Source organism: Plecotus auritus (assembly GCF_963455305.1).
Source record: "Plecotus auritus genome assembly, chromosome: 5".
Taxonomy (NCBI): Eukaryota; Metazoa; Chordata; class Mammalia; order Chiroptera; family Vespertilionidae; genus Plecotus; species Plecotus auritus.
Window position 1 is genome coordinate 14,682,045 of NC_137776.1, and position 23,435 is coordinate 14,705,479.

Below are 23,435 nucleotides of genomic sequence, written 5' to 3' on the forward strand. Positions count from 1 at the left end.
ATGGAAAGGAAATGAAGATTCTCTCTGATGAGCTAATTATGACCTCGTGTTCTCCTCTCCCCTCCCCTCTCATCTTCCCACCGACTCTGAATCACTGATTGTGCACGCTTGACCCAGTGTTTTCCTCCTGCACCTGTCCTGTTGTGTCCCCTCAGATTTACAAGGAGCAGCTCAATACCAGGGTTGTCCTAGTGGCTGTGGAGACCTGGACTGAGAAGGATCACATCGACATCACCACCAACCTTGTGCAGATGCTCCATGAATTCTCCAAATACCGGCAGCGTATCAAGCAGCACGCCGATGCTGTGCATCTCATCTCGTATGTGCCCACCATCTTTGGTTTGACATTGGTCTTTATCCCTTTATTGTATGAGTTAAGTTCTATATCAGTATATCAATTTTGAACAAGAGTGATGTTGAGCCCTAGCTGGTTTGTCTTGGTGGATAGAGCATCGGCCTGCGGACTGAAAGGTCCCAGGTTCGATTCCAGTCGGGGGCACATGCCTGAGTTGTGGGCTTGATCCCCAGTAGGGGGCATCCAGGAGGTGGCCGGTCAGTGATTCTCATCATGAATGTTTCTATCTCTCTTTCCCTCTCCCTTCCTCTCTGAAATCAATAAGAATATATTAAAAGAAGAAAAAAAAAGTGATGTTGATTCCTCTCTCTGTTAAATGAAAAGCATGGAGGTAGGCTGTCTGGTGCTGGGAGGCTGGTTCCATAGTCCTTAGCTCTACCTTCAGAGCATATCCCTACCTTCAGACCTTCCATCCACAAGGTCACCTCATAATTCAAGGTGGCTGTTGGTGCTCCAGCCTCTATTACAGGGCAGGAATTGATGGTCCTGGAGGATTGCAAGAGGGCATGCCTTCCAGCCGAGTGAGTTCATTTGAAGCAGATTCCCTGAAAACTTGCACACATCAGTTTCACCAAGAAATCATTTGTTAAATTTTTTTTTTTAATCCTCACTCGATATTTTTTCCATTGATTTTTAGAGAGAGTGGAGGGGAGGAAGAGGAAGAGAGAGTGAGAGAAAAAACAGAAACATACATGTGAGAGAGACACATCAATTGGTAGCCTCCCACATGTGCCCCAACTGTGCCGGGGATGAACCCTTGACTGGCCATCGAATCTGAGACTCTTTGGTGAGCGGGCCTAAGCTTTAACTGCTGAGGAACACAGGTCAGGGCTGCTAAATCTTACTCATATGGCCATATTGAGCTGCAAGAGAGGCTAGGAAATATAGACTTTTCAAGTGAATTATTGAATAAAATTGAACTATCACTAAGAAACAGAGGTACCATATTTTCCGGTGTGTAATAGGTGTTCCCCACTTACGATGAGGCTGTTTTCAGACAGTTCTCTAAGGTTCTCTCCTGGCATCAAACCAATCAAAGTTTCTTCCTTTCCTCTCACCTTTACTGTTTACTATCTTTTCTTCCAGTCTTTAATCAACATTTTATAATAGTCAGCAATATTTTGTATAACTACTAGATAGTCTCTGTTGGAAGAAAATCAAGAGTTTGTGTCTTCAATCCTGAGCTCCTACATAATGCTTAGTAGGGGCTCAGTTAATATTTGCTCAGCTGAGATTATTAACATAACATAAATTTAAAGGTTCTTATGACAGCTTAAATTTCAGTGTTTTTAAAATGCAGTTTTTGATTATTGTGAAGGAGGATGATTTGGGGGTGTTCAATGTAGGAGAGTAGACATGTTTTGGGAGAGCTTATGTGATGGTCACTACACTGGTTTCCTAATACTGATTTTCTTCCTTAAGGCGCGTGACATTCCACTATAAGAGAAGCAGTCTGAGTTACTTTGGAGGTGTCTGTTCTCGCACAAGGGGAGTTGGTGTGAATGAGGTAAAATTTGGCAGTGTTCTTAAAGTAGAGCTTTATCTTTGCATCTGATCTGATCCCTTCCCTCCCCTCCCCTGCCTCCTCTCCCCCCCACCCCCCACCCCCCACCCCGCCGGCCCCCGCAGAGGCCCAGTTTACATCCTTCCTCTGGCCTGTAAGAAAAGAGGTATTGTTTCATTTCATAATCATAGTTTTCCTATTTATCAGGCAAGTACAAGCCCAAGAGGTTTTTTGGCCTCTATAGATACATTTTTACAAGCTTGTTAATCCCTTAAAATTATTTTTGAAAATTATAATGCTCTTTTGCCCAAGTTAGGTTGAACACATTTATATAAAAGAATTTGTGATTGTATCTACTCAGCATCTCTGTTTTGTCCCTATGTAATTTTTTTTATATTTATACCTTCTACTTACCTATCTGTAGAAGTAATTGAAGCAATTATTTCCTTAATCTCAGTATCTTCATTTATGTAAAGAAAATTCTGATAACAGTTGGAAATAGTACCCAAAGAGCTGAACCAACTGTATCTAAACCTTGATCCATACCAGAGTATTCCAGCTTATCCTCATAATCATCCTTCAGTGGAGTCCTCTTGACACACTTCTAGGAAGTTTAACTTATTCTTGGTTTGATATGAGTTGAGTTGGGGCACAACCTTTTATGACTTGTATGTTACAATACCATGTGAGAGGAGAGCATCGAGTTTGGAGAGGTGCCATGTAGTAACAGGCTTTCTGCTTCCTGGGCCCAGTTGCCGGGAAGGGGTGATAAAGGAGCAGATGCTGCTTTCTGATGCTGGGAGGCTCTACTTAGGTAACTGAGATGTTACATGGTGATGATGAAGAAATAATAACTAGTTTTGTGCACTCTCTCAAATGTTTCCCACACACTTTCAACTCTGAAAAACAGTATGGTCTTCCAATGGCAGTGGCACAAGTATTATCGCAGAGCCTGGCTCAAAACCTTGGAATCCAATGGGAACCTTCTAGCAGAAAGCCAAGTATGTACACCGACCTTCTTACTCATTTGCATGTCTGTGTAATGCATGACCAGTTAACAAATACATATTTTTCTTTTCTAAGTCATTGTAGTTTAATTGCAGTGTATCTCCTTCCTCTAAAACAATGATAAGATGAGCAACTTAAGGTAATTCTTATTATGTTTGGGTTGTAGAAATGTCTTTTTTTCCAAAGTCCCTAAAAACATACTCACTTTCTCAGAGTGTGATCAGCGTTCTCATACTGTGGAGTGTTGGGGTGGTGTCACCTCACCCTTTGGGTCCTAACCACCTGAGTATATAGATACACGATGCCCTAGGGAGGGGGCTCCTTCACTAGTTTAATAAGAGTACAAGTGGATCAGGAAATAGCTTAGATCTAGAGTCAAAAATGAGCTCAAACTCAACTTACCCCCTACCTACCTCTAATTAAACTCATCCACCAGTCCTAGCAAGAAACGATAGAGAAGAAGCCTCCTGGACAGGACCCTGGTCCAGGGCCTTGTGAGCATGGGGGCAGGTGGTAGAGGATATACTCTAGTGGGCAGGCAGGGCTGAGAGGTGTGCAGACAGAGCCACAGATCCCAGCCAGTAGGAAAATGCAGCCAATGACTGGGGGGTGTTCCTCTGGTCATTGATCAGACGAGAGGTGGAAGGAAAGGCAGACCTGAGTTTCCAGTGACAAAGTGTCTAAGGCCCACAGTAGTGTTAGGGGTCCATGAAAAATTTCAATTTCTTAAAAAATCAGAATAAAATCCAATGTGGATTATATTCCTCTTTATACCAACACAGTAGTAAAATATAATTTCTAATACATTTTGTGATAGAAGGCAAAAGTGCCTAGGACTCACATAATGCAATCCCGTGGAAGGAAAGGCCAAGGTGTTCGCTCAAATTATTCTCTTAATTTGGAATGAAATGGAAGTTTCCTTCCCCTGTGAGAATATCAGTCACCAGGCCTAAATATTCCCACTCCCCAACCTCCCCAAAGAAGGAAAGAATGGAAATGTACCTTAACATTTACATTTTATACTTTTTGACTACTATCAAATAATTGTCCTTAATGCATAGTATTATGGAAACTTGAGGTAAATATCCAAGAGCTTCTCGATACTCTTTATGGGCATCACATTATGGATATGTTAAGTCTAGTGGCACTTATCTCCACAGACTTTCATTTATCAACATCTTGCTCAGAGTATTTGCTTTCCCAAGAAAACAGTACACACTAAAGGAGGTTTATCAGCTGGCTTAGATGCCTTAAAACCAGAAAGGAGTAGGACCAGGTTTACCACCTTATTTGAAAACCCTGAAGCCGGGAAGAGGCCAGTGCTGGGGTCAGCTGAGAGGTGTTACTGAGTAGCATGATGGGATAGGGTGAGAAATAGTGTTCATTAATGCTTGGCATAGTTCCTTCCTTCCTAAAATTCTTAATTCCTTTGTGAATTGTTTGTTTAGCTAGGTAATTATTAGTTCTGAGCTTTTAATTATAAAAAAAATCAATTTGTAAGTCTTTCTTTAAAATTATGATAGAAAAGAGAATAGGAAAAAGTGACAAGAATAGCCCGTCACAAAATCAGTATGTCAATCTTTGTTATCTATGTTAATGATTGTTATTTAATTTAAATGATTATTTACAAGTCTATTTTAGATTGCTCTCTTTTACCAAACCTTTTAGCCTAGTGTTCTTCAAGTCTCTGGCCGATCCTTGTTCTGACCGTAGCAAATTGGACTCTTTAACTTCCAGTATGTTCTGGGAGCAGGACGGCGATGATGGCTCATTGCATTTGTGCCGTTGAGCAGTACAGTGGGCGGAGAGCACACAGGTTACCACGTCAAGTGAGGCCCAGGACCACCCTGGTGTCTAAGCAGAGAGACACCTTCTCCATTTTAGAGATGGAAACACTGAACCCCAAGACATGCTAAGTCGCTTCCCTAGGGGACCCTTTCACCAAGGAGAACTTGGACCACAACGCAGGCTTTCTGTTGTCCAGACCAGGGTACTTTTCATTAAACATTGGAACTAAGACTTTAATTGAGTTCTCTGAGTTACAATAATGAGGAGAGGCACAATTGTATTTCTTGCCGGCTGTTAGGAGGTGACCTTTACTTCTGGAAAGAATGAAGACATATTGATTTAAAGGAAGTCGATTTTGCTCTGTGAGACGTCACTGTCTGTACCTATGAGTGGAATTAGAATTAAGAAATTATTGAAGAGCTGTACTGCAAATGACAGATGTGACTTTTGTTGTTTCTCCTTTCTTCTGTTGCTTTGTTTCCTTGGACTAGAATGTGACTGCACAGAATCCTGGGGAGGCTGCATAATGGAGGAAACAGGGTAAATTTTCATATACGTGCGTTTGATGAATGTCTTTCACTGAAATTGCTGCATATAATTAGATACACAATCTCTCGGTACTGGTCTTTTAGGCTAAGCACTTAGTATAAATTCAATAATTAATTATCTGATATTTTAAAAATGAAAGGACTAATTTACTTTATATTTTAATTTTTTATTTAAAGTTGATGATAAGTGTAAGACATAGTAACTACTTCTACGTCTAGTAACCCTTAAAGATAGCACAGCATTAAATGCTTCTAAGTTTAATAGAGATATTAATTTTTTAGTACACTTAGAATAAAAGCTAGTTGTCTACCTGAGGCAGTCAGTGAAAATCAATTTAGTCATCAATTTATTTCTTAAGGAACTCACCAATAGATATGTTGCTGTAATAAAAATTGTACTATACTGCTTATATAATCAATAATTTTTTTTTTTATTAAGACAGGTCGTGTCTAAATTAGGTAGTCTTCTGATAGACATTTGAACATTTCCTCACCTACCTCCTCTCTGCCCCCGAGCTTCCATTGCCTCTGTGCACCAAGGCCTGGAAACATTGCTCTCTTTCCCAGGGACCCTTCGCCCATGGGAACCTCTGTCCCAAGGCCCTCTAAGCTAGAACCTTCTCCTTATAGATGGGAGCGGTTTCTCACCCTGGTGCCTCTCCTACTTCTTGGCCCCATTCCCAACATCTGTTCAACACATAGGCCATTTCCAGTGCTACCCCCATCCCTAAGAGCCCCAGTTGCCAGAAACCTGAGCTGCTTGGACAGAGTCCCTTTCTTATTCTTCCACCAGGACTTCAGCTCATAGGACAAACAGGAGTGTGAGCATGAGGGTTTGCAGAGAGAGTCAGCCATTCTGCCTGCTATTTTAGAACACAGAAACTGCATGGTCCCCTTGCTGTTGAACCATATTTTAGTAATATTATGGCTTAAGCAGGCTTTTTGGAGGACTGCTATAGGGAAGTAACACTGCTTATAATATTGTAGAGGTAGGTATCTAAACTCCCAATTTCAAAATGACTTTTTTCTTTTTATTAAATTTATTGGGGTGATATTTGTTAATAAGATTATATAGGTTTCAAGTATAAATTTTTATGATATATGATCTTCATATTGCATTGTGTGCCCACCATCCAAAGTCAAATCATCTTCCATCACCATGTATTTGATCCCCTTTAAATGAATTTTTGGAGACTACATATAGGAGATGATAAAAGTAACATTAATATGTATTTTTTCAAGTACACATTTCTGTGCAGTTCTTGTAAGAGATCACTGTCAACAATGGCAGATTTCACCTTCTTCCATACACTGCCCTCATATATCAGGATACAGAGAATTATTGGATTACCTCCTGGCATAAGTGGCCTTTCAAATTTCAAATCAAGTACTATTACAAATATGCTCAAGGAATTAATGTGCATGATTTAGCTTAACCTTGACTATGTGTATAACATTCCCCTCTGCACTGACTGACATAGAGATAATAATTTGATTAATCAAATCATAGAGAAGCTCATATTGTAATCCTACTAAATCATGAATGTCACCCAATAATAGTATTTGTGATTGAGAACAGGGAGCTATTATTCACAGGAGCTTACCCTAATTCTGTTTGTATTGTGTGTATGTACACTAAAGGCATAAATGCATATACACACAGATATATATGGTCTAACACATCCTTTTAGGGTTTTCTTGTTTACCAGAATTGTTTTGCTAAAGCTTGCATTACGTAATCATTAATAAATTGACCCTTACAACTCCCTCCTCAAAATAAAAAAACAATCCAGTGGGTTCCTGAGGTCTGTTTATTCAGGACAGAGGCAAAAAAAAGTGCCTACCTTTACTGAGACAGAACAAATAAAAATGACCACATTTTAAAATGCAGACTTAATGAAGAAATTTTGTGACGAGCTTTTCAAAAACTCTTGGAAGGCCAGGCATGAAAAAGCTTGGATGCTGAGGAGGTTGTCACCTAGCCCCAGGTTATTTTTATAAACTCGATCACACATACTTCTTCGCTGATTTGAACACAAGTACCTTGTCAAAATTTGTGTAGAATCATCTGAGTCCAGAGAGAATGTTTTGTTCTAAATCCAGGGTTTTAATTTTCTTCTCCTATGACTTATTTTTTACATAGTTGATTCTTTATTTCCTCAGGGTATCCCATTCCAGAAAATTCTCAAAGTGCAGCATTTTGGAATATAGAGACTTTTTACAGAGAGGGGGTGGAGCCTGCCTTTTCAACAGGCCAACAAAGGTTAGTAACTTAGGAAGTGTATTTCTCTCTCTCCCTTCTCTCTCTCTCTCTCTCTCTCTCTCTCTCTCTCTCTCTCTCTCTCTCAATGGAACAGTGCCAAGTATCAGATACTTGTCTTGGAAAGCAGGGTTGTTGTCAATAGGTTAATATTTAGTTACCAAAGGCTTTCTCATGTTGAAGACTGAGACCTGTTTAAATGAACTATAGTTTTACTGTTCTGAATCTGTTTTTTAGTGCTAGCTGCTGCACTCTCTCCCAACCCTCTCCCCCAAACAGTCTTTTAATTAAAATATATCTGAAATTTCATGTTAGGGTTTTTACCCTGCTGCTAAGAAATAGTGGGTTACATTAAGATATATTGCTTTAACTCATTTCTCTGACAAAAATTCCAATTGCCCTTAACATTCTCTCTAGGGGTATAACTAATGTCTTCACCCTCCCCCCTTTTCTTTTTCCCTTCCCTTCCCTTCCCTTCCCTTCCCTTCCCTTCCCTTCCCTTCCCTTCCCTTCCCTTCCCTTCCCTTCCCCTCCCCTCCTCCTCTCCTCCCTGCCCCTTCCCTCCCCTCCCCTCCTCTCCTCCCTCTCTCCTTCCATCCATCCTATCTTTTTTTAAAAAATATATTTTTATTGATCTTCAGAGAGATGAAGGGAGAGGGATAGAGAGACAGAAACATCAATGAGAGAGACACATTGATTGGCTGCCTCCTGTACAGCCCTCGATTGGGGTCAGGTCAAGGGCCCTAACCGGGAATCAAACCACAGACCTCTTGGTTCATGGGTCAGTGCTCAACCACTGAACTACACCAGCCAGGCCTTTCTTCCTCTCTCTCTCTCCCTCCCTCCCTCCCTTCCTTCCTCTCATAGTCTATTCTCCCAGAAAAGAAGCATTTCTAATATCAGAGAGCCAAAAAAAAATGGGCCAAGTATTTATGGATCCCATTAACACATGTATGTATTTATATTATACAGTCTCTTTTCTTGGGAAGGTCCACACTGTCAATTGACATTTCATTGAAGTTCATATATACAGTGTCATAATCCCTTATCCACAAATTCCTTCATTCAAAAGCTCTGAAAATTGGAAGTGTTTTTTATGAGTTTTCAGAAGACACAATAGACAGTGACACTTGTCCTGAACTGAAAATGTTTATCCTTCATAGTGTGAATATTTGTAAGTCTTACTGTGGGAATATTAATGTGTTTGATTATAGGGCATCTACCAGGCTCCTCAGGGTTATTACATGGAACATGGTAAATGCATCATACTTTTCTAAAATCCAGAAAAGCCAGAATCCTCAAATTCACTAGATATAAAGCTTTTGGTATGGGACTACAGACCTATAGTAATATGTTTAGAAGAAGTTGCTCAACAGACAAAAAGTCAGGGTTGGTGCTAATTAGCAGATGGTATAGACATTCTAACATTGCACATTTCATATTTCCTTTAAGTCAAAACAAGTCCATTGCTATACAAAGTGTTTAACACTTTGCAAATTGAGAGAGCAGTGAAATCATGTTAGCCTTTTTAAAAAATCAGTACTAATGTGGGTAGCTGACAGAATAATTTATTCCTATCCCCATAATTAAGTGATACTGCTATAGCCAGGGCATGGTAGTTTGATGCCTGACATTTGTATAGAATCTCAGTACGGCTGCAGAAAAAGAAATAGGAATTTTAAAGTGAACTTGCATCATTAAAACTTGGCTGCCTGCCTTTTATGACATTCATCTCAATGCAACAGAAACCTGACAACTCCAGAGTGTATAAAATGGATGCAATGAGTAATGATGAATTAATGTGAGCAACTGGTATTTTGAATGCAATGCACGCGGCCCATTTTACCTGCCTAGCAGCTCACCAACTAATTATAAGCATCACACGTGAGGCAACAACACTGAGTTGTTGGGAAAGGTTAAGATTTCGAGTGTGTGTGTATAAGGATCCATCACTAGATGTCTGACATTGCCTGTGAGTGGAAAGAAAATGATTCCAATAAGCTGGAAGCTAAATAAAAGTAACCCTCTACCTTTAATTTTAAAAGTTAGTAAATATGAAATTGTTTTTCTTTTAAAACAGCATATTAGCATGTTTTTTAAAAAGCCCCTTTGGCCCTGACTGGTTCGGCTCAGTGGATAGAGCGTCAGCCTGCAGACTCAAGAGTCCCAGGTTCGATTCCGGTCAAGGGCATGTACCTTGGTTGCAGGCACATCCCTGGTGAGGGGTGTGCAGGAGGCAGCTGATCGATGTTTCTAACTCTCTCTCCCTCTCCCTTCCTTTCTGTAAAAAATCAATAAAATATATTTAAAAAAAAAAACACACACAAAACAAAAAACAAAAGCCCCTTTGGATTCCAGTGAGTTTGTATGTATGTAACAAAGAACTGACTTTTTTTCAAATGTTTTCAGTCAGTGAACGTATGGATGCACGTTTTCTGTGTTTTTACATGACGAATGTGCATCTTTGTCGTGCTGTGGGGACCTTCCCAAGGCCCTGTTTTCCATGTGGTGTGCCACAGTGACCTGTCTCAAGAGGAGAGTCCTAAGGTTACATGTTCCGGTCTGCCCTTCCTTTGTCCATTTTCTCCTGCTTGCTGATCAAAATACCGCCGGCATTAGGACTGTTGATTTCATTCATTGGACTTGCCCACTGGGGAGTCCCACCAAGTCTCCTGGAAACCTTCCTTGTTTCTTAAAATAGTTCTCCTTCCTGGAAGTGGAAGGGGGATCAGCTCTTCCTCAGGTGGACTCAGTGGGAGCCAACCCTGGCTTGGGTATGTGATGTTGGTGGGGAAGGAGTCTCTTTCTCCCTCTCCTACTCATGGCTCGGAGAATTGGGTTGGGGTGTGCTGGACATGCACAGAGGAATCTTGCCCAGGTTAAGGGAAATAGGAATGGTTCCCATAAACAATCAACTGCTTCCACAATTGGCGGCAATAGTGTTTATCTGGTGAGCAAGTTCACAGCATCAGAGGATGGTTTATTGTAGACATTTGACTCTTCCATTGCTCCTGGAAGGACCGAGAGATTTCTGTACATCCATGTATATGTCTGCATATGTACTTAATATGCTTCAGGCAGTATGGATTTATTTTCAATGAGAATGATGGGAGTGGATTTCTAGCCACATTTTTTTCTAAGCTTCTTTGTATTTACTTGATTGTATATATCACATTTGGCTGGACTGAAATATTTTTATCTTTTTGACAATTTTGATGTCTTCTAAGCTGGCTTGCGATAAGTCAGCAAATTAGATATATGAGCCTTATTAGCAGTGCACCTTAGCTCCATTAGCAAATATGAGAATTGGTCCATTCTTATTGACAGCTTATCTCCTTAAAAAGTAACTGGGATGATGGAGGTCACCTCTGGAGCCCACCACCATAGAACCCTCCAAGAGATATTGCCCCATTTAAAACGTGGGTTTTAGCCCTACTGGTTTTCTCAGTCTGCAGACTGAAGGTCCCCAGTGCCCAGGTCGTGGGGTTGATCCCCAGTAAGGGGTGTGCAGGAGGCAGCCGATCAATGATTCTCTCTCATCATTGATGTTTCTCTCTCTCTCTCCCTCTCCCTTCCTCTCTGAAATCAATAAAAATATATTTTAAAAAAATACTCTCTTGCAACCATCGCCAAACTCTTTGTATGAATTAGCAAGATCGTTGCAGAATGAGCTGGGCAAGGCCCAGTTCTCACTCTTTGTAGTAAATATGAATCATTAACATGGGTTTTATAAGTGTTATTAGTAAGTGAACAATATTTCCCACACAGACATCATTTATAAGATGCCATTGCAACAGATCACAAAAAGAATATCACAGGATAGCTGATTGAAGGGCCATATATGTGGCCTGATTGGTGTGCTGATTTTCTGTGATAAATTAAAATGTTTTTCCTTTCTCTCCCTAATGGCCCTCAGCTATTTGAGCCCACAGAATGTGGAAACGGATACGTAGAAGCTGGGGAGGAATGTGATTGTGGTTTCCATGTGGTAGGTATAAGAGTTCTTTTTTACCTTCAGCACAGCACCTACGCAGAGCAAACACGAATAGCATTAGTGAGACGCCTGCAATATCATTCACTGTGGTCTCGCTGCCTTTCTTTCTGATCTCGCTCATCAATGCTTAATCCCAGCTCAGACACAGCATTAGAATTAATCATGTCCTTATGGCCCTGTCTGAGAAAACCTCATGGATCCTTCTAATCAAATTCCCTACCTCTTAAAAATTCATAGCTCACAGTTATCCCAGACAAGTTTTACCAAATCACAAAACAGTCTTTCTGTGTTGTGTATTATTTTTGTCTTTATAAAACTAGATTGAGTATTAAGAATGTAATAGAGCTAGCCAAGGGTGGGATGCCTGCTAAGGAATAAGGTGACATTTTGGTAGAGAAGCCCTTTCATAGAAGATCATGCTTTGTTGAGAAACAGGGCAGGAAGGAATCTGTCATTGTCCAAGTGATTAATTCTTTCCTGAAGTATTTGCTTACTATTGTATGAATCCCCTCATCTGGATTATGCGTAAGTCATACGTGGAGAGCATGTTGAATGGACCAGTGGGGAAGCGTCCTGACTTACTCACCGAAGTGCTTTTTCTAGGAATGCTATGGATTGTGCTGTAAGAAGTGCTCTCTCTCCAATGGGGCCCACTGCAGCGATGGGCCCTGCTGCAACAATACCTCATGTCTGGTGAGTTTCCTGACAGCTTCGTCTTTCTTTTCATTGACATATGGGCCAAATATCTCAATGTATACATTTAAAAAATGGAGCCCTTCTGAAATAAACATTAAGAGTTGTCCTGTTAACGCAGATGAAAACCAGGTTAAATGGTTGAATAGAAGAGGGACAATCCCTGTGGTCTTTTTATTTTAGACTCTGAGCATAAAAGCTACGTGCTCATAGTTTTACATTTGGCTTTTTAAATCCCCTGTCAAGGCAAAAAAACTTGATAAGGAAGTCATGTATGACTGAATGTCTATATGTGTGTAGACACATAGTTACTTCTACCTATAGAGATCAATTAATTTTTAAAAAGTCATTAAAAAATTCTTACCTTTTCTCACCTACAAAAACCTCTAATATTCCTTTTACCTATAAAATTACACAATTTGATTATTTTATTCAATATCAATGGGTATTATACATATGGTATTCTAGAATATTCCAGCTTAGTTTATACTCACCTTATGTGCCCTACCAGGTGATACGTTGCTTGCAGGTAATTCCTTAATCTTTTACTTATCCCCAATCAGACCAACCAAATGCCTTGTATACAGTAGGCATCCACTGGTGTTACTGAAAGAAACCATTGACATTTGATTGTATACATTTAGTTAAAGCAAGATTAACATCCAAGTTCATAAAGTTAATTAGTAAACATTGGATGGGTACATAAACCTCCAGAGAAATCTTAAATGTTTGTATTTTAGTGTTTTGTCACTCTTTTGTCTCTAGCCACACCAGTGTTTCTTCTTTACATAATTGCCATTACATCGTCTTTTAAAAATAATACTCCGAGACAGTGGGTTTTGAAATCCAAACATTTACAGTCTTGGTTAATGATTCACATTTACTACAAAGAGTGAGAACTGGGCCTTGCCCTCATTCTGCAACTATCTTGCTAATTCATACAAAGAGTTTGGCGATGGTTGCAAGAGAGTATCAGAATTACTGGTGAACATCAGAATGCTAACTCTAAGAAAGATTAATTAGTACTAGCTCCTAACATTGGTTTTCAATTTGCAGTTTCAGCCAAGAGGATATGAATGTCGGGATGCTGTGAACGGGTGTGATATTACCGAGTATTGTACTGGGGACTCTGGCCAGGTATGGCAAACTGAGGTTTAGGTAATACATTTTACTTGTAAATGCACGTTTTAAAGCTTTCCATCTGGATTACATATGTGAATATGCTTTGGCTCCTTTGTTTTTTTGTTTTGTTTTCTAGTAGTTATCCAGCCTGCCTTTATTTTAGGAATCTCTTTTTCTTCCAAGTTTCCTTTTCATAATTAGTTCCCTTTATATGGTTTATACCCAACTAATTGATTCTTCTTTCTTGGTCCCCACATCTAAACCACTAATGAAGCACTAATGTACTGTTTACAAACATTTTTAAGCCACAAAACCCTTTTTTTTCTTTAAACAAAATTTTGTGTGGGAGCCCAAGATAGAAAGCAGGAAGCAAGCAGCACTGCTCTGGGTGAAGTGGGACTGAGAGCAGGAATCCTGCCCTCTCCGCTCTGCAACTGTCTGGTGGCATGGCTGATGTGCTTTGGCACGATCTTCTCCCATTAAAATTATTATAACATATAATTAATGCTGACTTGTAACATTCCTTCTTTATGTAATTTGTATGCTTTTAAACATTTATGTCATGTTATTTCAAGTCTTTATTTGTCATTCATATGGACGTTTTTTGATCACCTACTGTATGGCGAGCACTGCTATAAAAGCTGGGATGTGATAGGGATCCCGATGGACAGTGCTTGCTCTTCTGGAACTTACATTCTGCTGGGTGGAGAAAGGCAAATGAGTGAACAAAAATGCCATAGGGTGATAAAAGCTAAGCATAAAATAAGGCGATGTGCAAAAACCGATGGAGTGGGGGTTTCAGGTGGCGTGGTCGGGTGTATTTTCTTGGAGGAGTAGGCATTTAAGTGGAAACAGCTAATCAGGAGCTTGGCAGAAAGCAGCAAGTACAGGAGGTTGGCTTCTTCAAGAAATGGAATGAAAGAGAGGAGACTCAAGGGAACATTCAGAGAGGAAGCGAGGAATCGGGACAGGTAGGAACTTGGTAAGAACTCTAGATTTCACTGGCCCTTCGTATTCATTCTGACATCCCTTAAAAGCATTTTCCCATACCATGACACATTTATTACATAAAAATCCTTTTTACGATTGCATGAGAGTCAGTCATCTGTATTAGTTGGTTTCTGTATCCAGTGGTGGATATTTAGATTTTTGGCAACTTTTTAGAATTAGAATTAATATGACAGTGAATCCCTTTATGCATTTTTAAGACTGTTTTCTTGTTGGGAGTTCGCTAATTAGGGTAAGTTTCTAGGAGTAGAGTTACCTGTTGCCAGGTTTTGTGCTATCCAAGGAGCTACCAATAAATAGAGTACAGATGGAGGCCAGAATATCATTTTTATAATTGAAAATGGCCAAGATAAAAGTCATAGCTTAGTGTGAGGCTGAATGGCCTCTTTAGAGATCCCAGGTTCAGGCTGTAGAACAGGTAATTGACAAAATTGGGTCTGGAGTGGCCTCTCCCTGCAGAGCCTGGCCTTGCCCTGCATGTCACGTAGAGAGAGTGTGATTTATGTGAGTAGGCAAGAGAGAATGGCAGAACTGAGCCAGAATGCCCAATTATTCCTCCCAAGTTTATCAAGCAGTCAACCACTCTACCTGCTGGGGAAGAAGTGAATAAAGAGCAGAGAGTGGTTGGAGTTACACTGAATTTCCTTCACTGGAAGGACGGGAGGAGAGGGAAACAGAGGTTCCTAATCAACCTCTTTGAAAGTTCTCGATATACACTGAGTGGCCAGATTATTATGATCTCTGAATGCAAATAATCTGGCCACTCCGTGTATATCCTATATAATAAAAGGCTAATATGCAAATTGTCCCCTCAACCAGGAGTTCGACCAGCAGGCAGGCTGGCCAACCGCCCATGTCCCCTCCCCCTAGCCAGGCTGGCCGGACCCCACCCATGCACGAATTCACGCACTGGGCCTCTAATACACACACACACACACACACACACACACACACTGAGTGGCCAGATTATTATGCGTTCAGAGATCATAATAATCTGGCCACTCAGTGTATATCATGAGACTCCATCCAAGTGGACCCTTGTAAGGGATATGGTACACTTGAAATGTGTTCAGGCTGTTCTTTTATGATTTTCCTGTGCATCTCTTTTTATCCCCTTATATATTTTTATTGATTTCAGAGAGGAAGGGAGAGGGACAGAGAGACAGAAACATCAATGATGAGAGAGAAACATTGTTTGGCTGCCTCCTGCCTGCCCCACACTGGGGATCGAGCCCCAAACCCAGGCATATGCTCTGACCTGGAATTGAACCGTAACCTCCTGGTTCATAGATCAACACTCAACCACTGAGCCAGGCTGGCCGGGCTGCATCTCTTTCTTATATTTAAGTATGTAAATCAGATTCTTTGGAATTTTCTTACAATATAGTGGCAAAATATAAGAATTGTGGACTCTGTTTCATGACAAGTATACTGACATTCCTGAATTACTGTTTCACTGAGTTATATTTTTAGTTTTGTAGGATAATACTATTTTTATACCCATCATATATTGTTTTGGGTCTGTGTATTCAGCTCTTTTAGAAGTTTGTTTTTTCCATTTCAACCTTTAACTCCTGAATTGCCATAGAATTTACCAGAAATAAGGCTTTTATAATAAGGGCTCTGTGTTCAACTGAATATTTTATTGTCTAAATTTTTTAAAATGTGATTTTTAATCTCATTTATCTAAGGTAAAAGCTATACTGTTAAGTACTGTTAATTTCTCAGTGGCATATTAGAATAACAGGTTCTGTTAGTAGTAATTTCTTTATATGACCCGAATGAACCTGAAATAGATCATTGGCGGGAAAGGAGTTAAATGCCCTCAAATTCTTTGGCTTTGTAAGAGGCAGCAAACTTTAAATTTAATTGATCTTAATAATGATTAAGAAATTGTGACCTCTGAGAATTTCTGCATCTCTGAGAATGAGTATTATTGGCAACATTATGACTTTATCTCTTTTATCTCATAGTATGTTTTTGCTTAATTTTGATATTAGCATTAACTGATACCTTTGAGCTACTTTTATTTTTATTTATTTATTGGGTTTAGAGAGAGAGAGGAAGAGAAAGAAAGACCGATTTGTTATTCTACTTACTTATGCATTCATTGATTGATTCTTGTATGTGCCCTGGCTGGGGATCAAGTCCTCAACCTTGGTGTATCAGAAAGATGCTCCAACCAACGGAGCACCCAGCCAAGGCCTGAGCTGCTTTTTAAGTTCAAAATTTATAACAGAATAAACAATTCTGAGAGAACTCTTTGGCAAACAATACTGGATGATATGACAAATATGTTTTAGGAAGATGTGGGAAATGTTTTTTTCTTAGCACCATGAAGTATGCCATCTAAATGGGTAGTAGAACACAATTTAAAATAAGCCCATTTAACTGCTATTGTACTGTTGAAGTCTGCCTCAAGTGAACCCTCTTGTACAGCATAAAGGTGGGGGCTGGCATGGCCTTTGGAGACCAAAATGTACCAAAAGCATATTACTGCATGGGCAGCATAAAGTATACAGATTTATGGTTCTTCTGCTTTAAATGTCTCCAGAGACCATAAAACATTCCATAATTTCCCTTGTTAAATGTTTCAACGATAAGCAACTGGCTTTTTATTAGCTTAAACTGAACATAAATTGATTGGAAATCTTGCATGTAGCTATGACAGCTTATAATTAGGTGAAGTAAAGCTTTTTTTTTTCATTAGTAAAGAATTCTGTGAGTTCTTTCCTATTGAAACATCACAAATATGACAAATTAATTTTAGACCCTGATGTGCCTATTATGGTAGCAGCATTTCTTTTTCATTTTTGCTCAGCGTGGTTGTATTTGTCTTGAAGTAAGTGAATAATTAATGTTAGTTGATTAATACGATAATGACTGTGTTTTGAGTGGATTTGGATGAACGAAAGAGACCACAGGGATCTCTGATTTTTGTGTAGTTGGCCCAGTATGCCAGGTTTGGGGGCTGGTAATTATATCCTTTGAATAGTCACCATCAGGTTGAATGAAAAGCTGTGGTGAATAAAAGCTTATATAAGAGTCAGATAATCTGTAGAAAGATGTAGAATCCAACCACTTGATCTCAACGTGTTCCTTAGTAAGTTACTGCTTCTTAGCAATTCTAAATTAGTTCTGTTAGCTTTCTGTAGTGAACTCGACAAACAGCTTGATATGTACAGAATAGAATAACTTAATTGTATCTGTATGGCTGTTCTATTTATTTTCCCAGTCAGCCAATAGTGATAGAGCATCTACTCAATAATAATTGAGCCCAGTTTTGTTCTAGGCACCGGGGGAGGCAGCAGGGAACACAAAATCTGTGTCTGCATGGAGCTCTCATTAGGATAGGACAATAGACATACAAATAAGTAAAATACAGTAGGTCCTTACCTAATGTCGTCCATAGGTTCTTGGAAACTGTGATCTTAAGTGTAAGGACATCTAACAACCAAGTGTACCAGAGGCTAATTGATATGAACAAGAGCTAAGTTCCTATGGCCCTTTTCTTGTCACAGAGACATCACCAAACTTTTAAGGACCCACAACACTTCTTATATTAAACATTAAAATAAATGTGAGCTATACAGATATTTAAGAAGGATGAACAAAAATAAGACCATTCTTTTCCAACCCACTTATTGCAGTTCAGGGTCATGGTTGCCTGGAGCCTGTCCCAACCCTGGTCGTCCAAAGTGGGAACTCTTCTGGGCAGGACACCCTCCCCTGTGGGGTGCACTCACACCCACCCACGCTCACTCACACTGGGACACTTCGGCCAATCACCCAGGTGCACATCTTTGGGATGTGGGAAGAAACCGGTGTCCCTGGAGAAAACGCATGCAGACACGGGCAGAACCTGCTAACTCCACAGACAGTGGCCCTGCCTGGGAATCCGTTTTTATTTTTCTTTCTCATCAATGTTATGACAAAATGACGTTATTCGAGGACCTGCTGTATATGAATAGTCAGTTGCTAATAAGCATGATGGAGAAGAAAAACAAAACAAAAGAGGGAATGGGGAGCAGAGAATGCCAGCCTGGGAGGGGCTACAGTTCTGAAGAGCATGATCAGGGAAGGCTTCTCTGAGAAGCTGATACTTGAGCAAAGCCCTAAAGAAGATGAAGGAGCAAGCCATGCAGAAATCGGGGGCGGGGGTGGGTGGGCAATGAAAGGAGCAGCCAGGGCAAAGGCCACAGGGTGGCAGGATGCCCGGCACCGTCACGTGGAGTCAGATCAGTCATGGCAGAGAGTAGGAATGAGGTCAGGGAGAGGATGGGGTCAGGGCAGTATTGGAGCAGATCGTGCTGAACTTGGAAAGCCATGAGTAAGTTGGGAAGCCACTGAGCAGAGAGGTGACACGGTCTGGTTCACGTTTTTTAAAGGGACACTCTGGTAGCTGTATAGACTACAAGGCGAAGGGGGTGGAAGCAGGGGAATCGGTTGGAGACTGTTGCATAATCCAAGTGAGAGATGGTGAAGGCTTGGACCAGGCGTTTCCAGTGGAGATGGAGAAAAGTGGTCAGGCAGTAATGACATTTTGAAGGTAGGGTATTGGGATTTTTTGACGGACTAGAAAAAGAGAAGTAGAGGATGCCTCCAATTATTTGAGACCTGAATAATTGAAAGAGTGCGACTGTCCTTTACTGAGGAGGTGACAGAAAACCGAGGGAGGTCTTGGTGCATACTGCTGTGTTTCTTACTGACTTGCCACACCTGTGTATTTTTTCTTTTTCCTTTTCATATTTGCTTTGAACACTGTGGTGGAGACTTTGAATTGAATTTTTTTTTTTATCTCTCTTACATGTGGTAAACACTTCAACTTAATGTATTCAGGGTAATTTGGGGTGAAAAATGAAGTGTACTTTAAAATAATTATTTGATAGATAGACCTGAAAAAAGAAATTTCCATCACATCAGGATTGTTCTAGTAACAGGGCTGTGGTTCAAGAGGTCAGAAATGTAATGGAGATTCGTCACTTACACTGAGCTGAAAGGCAGGGTATTTTTTTTCTTTTTTAATAATGTGGCCTCGAGGTGAGCGTCGTGGGTGTCAGATATAGATTTGACATTTTTCACAGAGCTGAGCCAGTCTGTAAATTAGTTCCTGAATGTGTCCACTCCTACATCACAAGATGACTCATATCCTGTCATTGTCCATTTTAATCCCTTCTACTTTTCACTCTGTAGGCAAGTGAATGTAAGTTATTATTCTAGTATACTTCGTGGAAAACAGAGAAACAAAAAAGCACCCACTGCGTGGACCTCATTTATTTATTTTTACCAATAATGGGAGAATTAATTTGGATAATCTACTTAAGGAGTTAGTCATATATTTTTTAAAGCATTTCCAATTATATGTTCACCTTGCTTGAATTTTTTTTTGGTGTTTTTACATATTGTGCACATAACCTGAAGGTACTTAACATGATGAGCATTAACTAAAAAGATTATATTTTTCAGTGCCCACCAAATCTTCATAAACAAGATGGATATGCATGCAATCAAAATCAGGTATGCTGGGCTATACATTTTAAGTGTTAAATTTAAAAAGATTAGTTTGCTAGGTGTTTTTTTTTTTTAATAAATACAAGTTTGAAAGGAAATTACAACTCAAACAATAGTAAATTATTACAGTGGTCCTCTGATCCGGAGTTGCTTTGTGTCATACCAAATACTAACTGTATTATATTTACCTCTGATGACAAATTGTCCAGATTAAGGGCAAGAATTAGGAATCTAATTTATTGAGTTGTGACTATCTTCAATACCAGTTTGTTTATTTTGAAAAAAATATGGCAATCTGTTATAACGTGGGTCCCCCCTCCCCAAAGCCGTGTTATAACCTAACTATTCACAAACAAAGGAAGCTAAAAATAATCTTGGTATCACACAAAAAAATTTAGCAATTGCAGTTTACCATAAAGTTTTCAATTTCAGATGATTAGACTTAAAGAGCTATACTATGAGGTCTGTTCTGAGTTTTAGATTTTAACTGTCTGTTATTCTTCTGCTCATCTGAAGCTGTTCGTGCTTCTCATTTTCACTGTGAAAATTTTGGGGGAAACAGAACTGGCTCCATGTGCCTCATAAGGTGTGTGTTCTTGTCCCCAGGGTCGCTGCTACAGTGGGGAGTGCAAGACCCGGGACAACCAATGTCAGTACATCTGGGGAACAAGTAGGTTGCGTTTTCCTGTTGATGCTCACACACAGGTTTCACTTCATGTTGTCCTTTGCCTGCCTTGCTGAGAGAGATGTATAGCTTGGAGTGAGGTATTAAAAATATCTAGAAAATGGTGAAATAAAGAGAACTGTGAATCTTAGTCACAGAGCCACAGGAACATCTGCTGAAGTTGGAGGCTTGCATGAGAACCCAAGAGCGCCATTCAGTGCTTGTGGCGGTAAGAGAAGGGACAGTACATCCATGCCAAGATCGGGTTGAGTGCGGCGGTCATGTTTGTTACCCAGCCACTTGCATAATTTATTTTGTATCTTGGATTTAACATTTATCCCCCAAACTTAGCCGTCTGTTCTTTTACCCTAGGAAAGTTCCAGCCTTTATTTTTTTAAATTCTGTAATTTGCTATTGTCAGTGTGAAGCGAAGAAATGCAGGTAACTGCCCAAAGTGCAGACAGATAGAGATTAGGGTCCATGGTCATGATTCTCGGCACGTTCCCTGCCTCTTAATACACGTGTTATCGTCCTGACATTTGCATCGCCTCCCAGCGAACTTCCCATAATGAGGGCCAGACCAGAGGAGAGAGAAATGGGTCTGCTCTGCTGGCGGAGGCTGGTCACCCCCAAAGATACAGAAAGCACACAAAAGGGGGATAGAGGCCTTGCACAGTGCTTTCAGTGTTTGGCAAATATCATCTAACTGGAAGATTTACTTTGGGGGCTTCAGTTTTGACCCAGGAAAGGTAATAGAGGCATTATTTTCTTTTTTTTAAAAAAAAAGGTTTAAATGTTAAAATCCAATTTTCAAGGTAAAATTTCAGTTGGCTAAGACTTTGTGGTATCTCCTAATATTAATATAAAGCAGAACTGAGTGCATTTATATGTTTTCTATGTGTCACTTTACTAATTTCTGCTGATGATCATTCCTACTCCCTCCCCTCAAACCTGCCAGCAAGAACTGGGAGTACATTTGTTTCTCAAGTTAAAAGTAGCGGTGTGTTGGAGCTGTCTTGCATTAGCTTGTGAGAGCCAACTGTTAAAATGTCAGGACTTTTAGAAGCAAGTTGACAACACACTGAGACCTTGAAGTTAGCCATGTGTCACACCATGGAAATTTACATAATGGTATTTACACCATGGAAACTGGTAAATGCTACCAATGAGAATCTTTTTTTAAAATTTTTATTTTTTGGAGAATCAGTTGTCGAACGTTTACCAGCACACAACTGGTTATAGATAACAAAGAGAACTAAAATAAATCTTCTCTTGCTCATCTCCAAAAGAGGCTTCAGGGTCTGACAAGTTCTGCTATGAAAAGCTGAACACAGAAGGCACGGAGAAGGGAAACTGTGGGAAGGATGGAGACCGATGGATTCAGTGCAGCAAACAGTGAGTGGTCAGCTTTGGGGCCTCATGAGTGGATGGAAAGGCCTGGTTCAAATGTGAAATGGCACAAGATAAATATTACTGATTTTTTTATAATGGTCCATTATTTCAAATGGTAAAGAATGCATATAAAAATACGTTGGTATATCTAGAAGCAAATGGCCACGGACTGACCTTTCTATGCACAGACTCACATCATTTCTGTAAAATTCAGAATATTTCTCATATACTTTATTTTACTTGATGCTTGTTTTGAAGAGATACATTGCCAAGGGATTACAAATTAATATTAGTGTATACAGAGTTCTATAAGCAACATATGTAGGCATTTTATATTTTGGGGACCATTCAAAGTAAAATAACATATTGTTGGTCATTTCAAGAGTACAGTATCACTTGATTGAATTAAAGATCTAATGTCTGTATCTGAGATTTTTATTCCCTTCTGAAAAGCGTCTATTCAGTGCATACTGGAGGCATCTTTACTGAGGAAATGAGATACTTTCAGAGCCCATCAGTGATATTTTCCCTTTGATTAGTTGAGGAAAGTAAATATTGTGATTTAATTATTAACTCAGTGATTTGGATCTATGGGACCTTTAGGTTATAGGCCAAAGATCCTCTGTTTTCCTTCCATCACAATGAGGATTCTTCCCCCAATTTTGAAGCAGAGCAAGGATTTAATGGAAGTTTTTATTTCTCTAGTTTATGGTTTCTATGTGGAACTTTACAAAATTTTGCAAAATTCAGCCCTTGAGGTGCCAGGTAGTAGGAGAAAGTGGAACCCAAAGTTGTCAAAGTCCATGGGGTGGGAAACCTCTAGATTAGATCAGGTTTATTCATTAACTCAATGTCCTAGACAGATCTGATTATTTCTCTGTGTCTTCAAAAAGTTTTGGAGATATTGGATTATTGGATCATTGTAAAATACAGCTTTTGAATATCTGGTAACAGAATATCCAACCACCACTGAGTTAAAGAAAATCAGTTTTCTGAAACTTTTAACAATTGTGAAATATAACAGATAGACGGGAAAGTGAATAATACACAAATATACATTCTATCAAATAATTAGGGAATGACCTCCCATGTAACCTCTACCTGGATGAAGATATAGAACACTGAAGCATCCCAGAAAATTATCTTCCCCTCATTTTGACTTTATGGCAGTCTCTCTCTCTCTCTCTCTCTCTCTCTCTCTCTCTCTCTCTCTCTCTCTCTCTCTTTTTTTTTTTGCTTTTCTTTAGAGTTTTCCTGCCTAACTTTCCATCTCTAAATGATGTATTTTGCCAAAAGTTTTGGTAAATTTATAGAAAAGGAATCATAATTTCGGTGTTATTTTGTATTTGGCTTGAGTTCATTTTTTGTTCATTTGTTTGACTTCCATTCATATTCCTAGTAATATACCACAGTTTATCCCTCCATTCTACGTTGATGGACATTTAGATGTTTCCATGTTTTGGCTATTAGGAACCATGCTGCTGTGAACATTCTTTACATGTAACTTGGTACACATTTGGACACATTGATCTAAGCCCGTACCTAGAAGAAAAATTACAAAACCATGGATGTATATTTTCAGTGCCAC

General features: G+C 39.6%; 1 protein-coding gene across 2 annotated transcripts in view; it reads left to right on the top strand.

The window, feature by feature from the left end:
- Window positions 1-23,435, top strand: part of ADAM23 (ADAM metallopeptidase domain 23) — a 154,931-nt gene that overhangs the window by 102,527 nt on the left and 28,969 nt on the right. For both annotated transcript variants that reach the window (XM_080667498.1, XM_080667499.1), the window contains exons 11-21: window positions 156-319; window positions 1,778-1,862; window positions 2,770-2,860; window positions 5,147-5,195; window positions 7,367-7,466; window positions 11,380-11,451; window positions 12,061-12,150; window positions 13,207-13,287; window positions 19,747-19,797; window positions 20,398-20,461; window positions 21,745-21,850. In XM_080667498.1, coding sequence (XP_080523624.1) covers window positions 156-319; window positions 1,778-1,862; window positions 2,770-2,860; window positions 5,147-5,195; window positions 7,367-7,466; window positions 11,380-11,451; window positions 12,061-12,150; window positions 13,207-13,287; window positions 19,747-19,797; window positions 20,398-20,461; window positions 21,745-21,850 — 953 coding nt within the window. The remainder of the gene's footprint in view (window positions 1-155; window positions 320-1,777; window positions 1,863-2,769; window positions 2,861-5,146; window positions 5,196-7,366; window positions 7,467-11,379; window positions 11,452-12,060; window positions 12,151-13,206; window positions 13,288-19,746; window positions 19,798-20,397; window positions 20,462-21,744; window positions 21,851-23,435) is intronic.